Source organism: Bidens hawaiensis, unplaced genomic scaffold, assembly GCF_021521415.1.
Source record: "Bidens hawaiensis isolate Kalapana, Puna unplaced genomic scaffold, B.hawaiensis_p1.1 tig00035504_1, whole genome shotgun sequence".
NCBI classification, from domain to species: Eukaryota; Viridiplantae; Streptophyta; class Magnoliopsida; order Asterales; family Asteraceae; genus Bidens; species Bidens hawaiensis.
The window spans coordinates 82821-89759 of NW_027496177.1; the positions used below are offsets into that span (position 1 = coordinate 82821).

Sequence of the window (6939 nt, forward strand, 5' to 3'; positions counted from 1 at the left end):
AAATTAAAATCCAAATATACATATATAAATATTAAAAACGAATAATGTAAAACAACCTCCGTAATATAGGGGATAAAATCTATTATATAATATATATAAACGAAACCCCTAGAAACCTACGTGTCGCAATGTAGTCACTCCCCCTTTTTATGGAAGTCATCAGATTGCTTGATTTTTAAATGGAGGCCTCTCATTGATTTAACCCAAATTCATGGGTATGTGTCTTAACAAAACTAGATAGCTTTTAAACGGGTTATAACATCTCATTAAATTAAAGATTAATCTTACCAATTATTTGATATGAAAAATCCTATAAAATAGGGATATACTAAAATTTACTATCAAAATTTAAAAGAAAAAGATATTAATTATAATTAATAAACAATTTTATAGTAAAAAACATAAGTGGGTCATGGGTCACCAAATCTAGATAGCTTTTAAACGGGATATAGCATATCATTTATTTATGAAACACTTTCATCATCAACCATAAGTATATTATTTATTAACTTTCTTACAATAAAGAAAATTATAATCCAAAAAAAAAAATATTAAAAAACGTAAAATGTAAAAAAAACCATTATCTCAAGCCATCAGGTTGTTTTATTTGTAAATGAAGGTTTGTCACGCATTTGACCCTAATTCACAGGTAAAGGTCTCACCAAACCCAGATAGCTCTTAAATGGGTTATAACATCTCATTATATTAAAAATTAGTCTCATAAAATATTTGATATGAAATTCCTATAAAATATGGATATAATAAAAATTAATATCCTATTTTATTTTAAAAAAAGATATTATTTATAATTAAGAAACAGTTTTATAATAAAGAAAATAAGCGAGTAATGGATATCACCAAACCCAGATAGCTTTTAAACCGGATTATAGCATATCATTTATTTGTGAAACCATTTTATCATCAAACCTCAAGTATATTAATTATTAACTTTATTAAAATAAATAAAATTAAAATCCAAATATACATATATAAATATTAAAAACGAATAATGTAAACAACCCTCGTAATACGGGGGATAAAATCTAGTAATATATATAAATGAAAGCTTTTAAAAGCTCTCTGGTTGCTCCCTAAATTCTATCAAGCCACCAGATTGCTTTATTTGTAAATGAAGGTTTCTCATGCATTTTACCCGAATTCACGGGTATGGGTCTCACAAAACCCAGATAGCTCTTAAACGGATTATAACATCTTACCAAATATTTGATGTAAAAATCCTATAAAATAGGGATTTACTAAAAATTAATATCCGATTTAAAAAAAGAAGATAGTATTTATAATTAATAAACAATTTTATAGTAAAAAAAATAAGTGGGTGATGGGTCACCAAATCCATATAGCTTTTAAACGGGTTATAACATATCATTCATTTGTGAAACCCTTTCATCATCAAACTCTAATGGGTGTTTGGGATTCCTTATTTTTTCCTTATTGTAACTTATTAACTTTTATAAGTTAAAAAGGTGTTGGGTAATGTGACTTTTTTAAGTTTTTGAAGAAGGAAAAAGGAGATTTTGATAAGTTTGAAAGGAGCAACTTATTAAAAACAACTTATATAAGTCAAAAGGAGGGGCAAATAAGAAATCCTAAACATGGCCTAAGTATATTATTAACTTTATTAAAATAAATAATTTAAAATTCAAAAAATAAATATTAAAAAAAGAAAAATGTAAAGCAAACCCCGTAATACGGGGAATAAAACCTAGTACTTCTTTTTAAAATACAAAATCATAGCACAATCATGTTCCAGTCGCTTAAGTTTTTGAAGAAGGAAAAAGGAGATTTTGATAAGTTTGAAGGGAGCAACTTATTAAAAACAACTTATATAAGTCAAAAGGAGGGGCAAATAAGAAATCCTAAACATGGCCTAAGTATATTATTAACTTTATTAAAATAAATAATTTAAAATTCAAAAAATAAATATTAAAAAAAGAAAAATGTAAAGCAAACCCCGTAATACGGGGAATAAAACCTAGTACTTCTTTTTAAAATACGTTAAAATCATAGCACAATCGTGTATTTTTAAATAACTTTTCACTCGATATATAGTCGAGTTAATTAAAGTAAGCAAAAATGACAACACAATGCTAGAATTTGTTATTTAGCGTATGAAGTTTAGCCCAATAAGTATCGCCAACTCATAAGTTAACAAAAAAACAAGAATTTTGGTTTCGACCATCTATATACGTAACTCATCTAAACACATACAAACGAGAAAGAAATGGTCATCCGTGGTTTTTTTTTCTTATTATTAATAATGGCAATCCAAGCACGTCGAGTCTCATAGAACCACAAGATCAACTGTTATCGTGGTTAGCCCATAATGTTGAGAACCCTCACAATATTACTTGCATGAGTAACTGGTCCATGAATTACGAACCAACCATGAACAGTGTTTCGTCTTTGTGATTTTAACGATCTCTTCTATGTTTGGACCACCATTATCAATGCAAACTTATACAACACAAATACATGACCATTATTTAATTTTAATAAGAATGATTATTTAATATCCGTGGTCTTGTACATGAATTATTCTATATAACTTGATACAAGTAATTGAATGTGTTTTGAAAAAAGTAGTTGTAAAGTTCATAATAATAGTTCAAATGGAAAATTAGTAAGCTGTAGACTACGTCCTCTCCATTATGGTATTGTTACAACCACTAAAACCTTAAAGACAATTTGAACTACTTTGATTTATATAGTAAAATAGGATTTGTTTAGTTAGACGGATAAAATGACAGTCTTAAGATTGGTGGCTCAATGACAAAGATAAAGTCTAATAGACATGTAGATGCTCTAAGTTCAATTCAAGAAAGTAAAAGAAATTCGTCTTAAAGAAAAGGCATATAAATGGCAACTATTAAAGAATCTAAAAGATCATTTAAGTATGTAGTTTGATATGAATTTTTATTTTAGCTTCTAATGTTTTAATTTCGGATTAATAACTATATGACAGGTTAAGAAGTAATTAAAAGAAATAAGATTTATAGAGTTTTTATTACATCATTTAGCAAACTAAATAATTTCTATACTGGAAAATAGTTGGTTATAAAAGAATAAAAAATGAATGTTTAATTAAATTATTTTAAAGGAATAAAACGAAACCATACTTTCATAGTTACATTCCACTCGTCGGTATATTTATTTTATTCGATCAGTTCAAGGCTATTTTTCAAGGTTTGATGTTTTAACAATACGATCGATGTTTTTAAAATATTTAACCGGTTATTTAAACCGAACTAGTCATTTAACCTTTATTACCTGTTTTCTTCATTTTCAAATATGCACTTATGTATATGTGTATAATGTTCATGAATCAGATTTATCATTTTATAAAACTTTTAATGTAACAAATTTGACAATACAACTCAGTTCGACATCCAAACCGCTTAAATCGACTGGTCTAGCTAGGGATGAGATCTGTACTGGTACCGGTTAATCCTGATTCCGAAAATCTCAAATTTTTGGTACCGGTACCCAAATATTCGGTTCGGTATCGGTTTGGTGCCGGTACCATGACAGTACCGATATTTAAGATAAAATTCGGGAAATACCGGTACCGAAATTCAAAACTTTGGTACCAATTTTGGTACCGGTAATACCGAATTTGATCATCCCTAGGTCTAGTTGTTTGGTATATTATTTCTTGAAATTGAAACTAGAATTAGTCGTCATTGGTGAAGGATTGTGAGGGCTAGAGATGGCCCCCGCCCCCTGTTTTTAATTTTTTTTACGAAGGAGTATAAATTTACCTGTTTTTCACCTAAAAATTTTTATACATAGTGTAAATTTACCCGTTTTTCGCCCCTCTGGATTCTCATCCAAACTTCGCCATCATCCCAAAATTATGCATCAAACCTGAGCCATTTCCATCCCGTATTCCAAACAAATATTCAGACCCCACAAAAGCTAATGGCATTCACCCAAAACATTAGCAGAAACTATATTAAAACTTTCATAACTAAAACACCCACAACAACTCCATCATATTCTTCATGAAACCTGCAATATAAATTACCACCTCCATGATCACCACAACCATTCAAACAACCTCCGACAACAACATCCAAAACACACACCCATTTCAAGATGGCAAAGCATTCACTACCAACTACTATATTCACAATACTCATTGCAGCTCTTATTGGAACCTTGAATGTATTAGCAACCGACCCGACACCAGAACCAGGAGTCCATGTATTCGAGCTCTATATGCACGATATCCTCGGTGGAAGCAACCCAACGGCTAGGCCCGTGACAGGCCTACTAGGCAACATATACAGCGGCCAAGTCCCGTTCGCTAGACGTATAGGTTTCCGTGCACCGTCAGGCGGGGTAGTGATTCCTAACGCTAACGGAGCCATCCCGACTGTAAACGCTAATGGTATCCCGCTTGGAACCGGCTTAGTCGGTACACAGTTTGCTGGTAATTTGAACCAGAATAATGTTCAAAACCAAATTGCAGCCCAGCTCGGCCCAGACGGGCTCGGGCTCGGGTTTGGAACCATAACCGTGATTGATGATTTATTGACAACCGATGTCAAGTTGGGTTCACAGACGCTCGGGAAAGCACAAGGAGTGTACGTGTCCAGCTCAGCGGACGGGAGCACGCAGATGATGACATTCACAGCGATGATGGAAGGCGGTGAATATGGGGATAGTATTAACTTCTTTGGAGTGTATAGGATCGGAAGCACAATGTCCAGGTTGTCAATAACCGGTGGGACTGGAAAGTTCCTTCACGCTTGCGGGTTTGCTGAGGTGCGGTCACTCATACCAGCCGGGCAGATTGTTGCAGATGGAGTCGAGTCTTTGCTTAGGCTGACCGTCCACCTTACTTACTAAGACTAAAACAAACCGTTAGTTTTCGTGTCATGTTCGTGTGTTTGTGTGCGCTTGTTTGAACAAAAATGTCATCTTGTTTGTATTCTTCATTTCATCAATGTTAAAATGATTAAACGAACCATAGTCCGTGAACAGTTCGAGTGTGTTTAAATACGTGTTTTCAATGTCTTGAATAGCTTTCAGGTATATTATTTAAGTCTCTTTTACAACATATAATTTGAAGAAATGAAACAAGAAAACAAACAACAAAAGCAACTTATTTATCCCATACCGTTCACGAAAAGCTTGTTATTTTGACACGATTGACAACAGTTTCTTGATCAAGCCCATGAAGCGAGTCAATCAAATGCATTCGTAGTGACGCGGGTCCATTTGCCAAACCCATGCCAATCTCACCAGCCAAACCAAACACAGAAAGCCCAGATGCCGTGGCTTCAAACGCGTGTGTCGGGTCAGTTGCAACAATTGCAGCAATGAGGGCTGTGACTGCACAATCGCTAGCGGTTATCTTTTGCATCATTTGCACACCGTTATGTGCACCAACGACTCGTTGACCGTCTGTAACAAAGTCAACTGATCCGGATATTGCAACTATGGATCCACTTGATTTAGCTAAAGATTTTGCAGCTTCCAATGCATCACTAGATTCATGCAAGCTATCAGCACCCTAATCAAGCACCGCACAAAACAGCTTGTGAGATCATGATCAATCAGAAATTTGCAAAACATGATCATCAACAAGATTGTAATTGAATTTTCATTCATATTTGACACTGTAGGGTGTACATGAGTCGGTTTTAGACTAAAACCAAACCAAAAACCGCAAATTCGGTTTCTGAGATTTTGAAAACCATTTCAGTTTTACCATTCAATTTCAGTTTTTTGGTTTTCAGTTTCTGTTTTACCATTGCGGCCAAAAAAAATCTTTTCGGCCTAAAATAATGAATTTGGGTCTAAATTTTATCGTTAATTAATAATTAACTAATTACGGTTCAAAAAACAAATAAATAATTGATAATTATACATTTGACTTAAAATATTTGACCTAAAATATCTGAGTAACACCATTTATTAAATTAATATACAGCAAATTACTTATCATTAAAGTTAAAAATGAAAATCCATGGATTCGGTTCAACTTTAGTAAAACCAAAACCTAAACCAAACCAAAAACTCTCTTTTCACAAAACATAAAACCAAACCATCGGTTCTTGTTCGGATTCAGTTATTTCTATTCGCTTTTTTCGGTTTTACGCACACCTTAGTCGACCGTAATAACCAACCTCATTCTCACTTTTTAAAATCATCAAACACCAAAATTTAAATTAAACACTAATTTACCCCAATTCAACAAACTTTACCTTGGTGTTACCAATAGAAGCCATGGACAGAGCAATAATCTCTGACCCATTTCCTCTAATAACAGTCGGCTTAAGTTCCACAAGCTCCAGACACGCTTTCAGCCTAAACCCAGAAGCACCAACAGCCGCGGGGTCAAGAACCCACGGCTTATTAAGCTTGTTAGCCACACCGGCGGCAGCTTTCATGGCGGGTAGCCATTCAGGTGTGAGTGTGCCGACGTTAATAAGAACAGCTTGGGTGTGAGGAGTGAAGTCTGGGATCTCGAGAACAGAGTGGATCATTGCCGGTGATGCACCGGCGGCTAAGAGTGTGTTGGCAATTAAGTCCATGGAGACTAGGTTGGTGATGCATTGGATTAGTGGGGACTGGTGTCGGAGTGATGTGAGGTGGGTCCATGATTGTGAACCCCATGTGCTGGTGTTGGTGTTGGTGTTGGTGTGCTGTTGTTCTGCCATACCTAGGAATTTACCACCTGCGAGAAATGTTGAACTCCAAGAATCGTGTTCTAGATATTGATAACTCGTCACACCCAATCAAAACCCTTGATGTTTTTTTTCCTAAGAGTATATTTAATGGTTTTAACTAATTGTTTGATTAAAATGTCACCTAAGCTCTATTTAAACAAAAACAAATTCACTAAAATCTTTTTATTACATTTATTACACAATTAATTTTTATTTACTTAATAGTTTATTATTTAATAAA

The 6939-nt window shown here is 33.7% G+C and overlaps 1 protein-coding gene and 1 pseudogene across 1 annotated transcript; one reads left to right on the forward strand and one right to left on the reverse strand.

Moving 5' to 3' along the window:
• Positions 1 to 4090: 4090 nt before the first annotated feature.
• Positions 4091 to 4993, forward strand: LOC143587435 (dirigent protein 18 pseudogene; annotated as a pseudogene).
• Positions 4994 to 5098: 105 nt separating this feature from the next.
• LOC143587434 (hydroxyethylthiazole kinase-like) lies at positions 5099 to 6689 on the reverse strand. Its single transcript, XM_077068730.1, has 2 exons — positions 6234 to 6689; positions 5099 to 5539 (listed from the first exon to the last, which is right to left on the reverse strand). The coding sequence occupies exons 1-2, from the start codon at positions 6687 to 6689 to the stop codon at positions 5147 to 5149; spliced, it is 849 nt and encodes a 282-aa protein (XP_076924845.1). The 3' UTR covers positions 5099 to 5146.
• Positions 6690 to 6939: the final 250 nt, after the last annotated feature.

What these genes read in the sequence shown, in the direction of transcription:
- LOC143587434 (XM_077068730.1), bottom strand. Translation starts at nt 6,689, where the DNA reads ATGGCAGAACAACAGCACACCAACACCAACACCAACACCAGCACATGG. An exon ending in CTTCTATTGGTAACACCAAG is followed by an intron (nt 5,540 to 6,233) that starts GTAAAGTTTGTT and finishes GTGCTTGATTAG; the next exon opens with GGTGCTGATAGCTTGCATGA.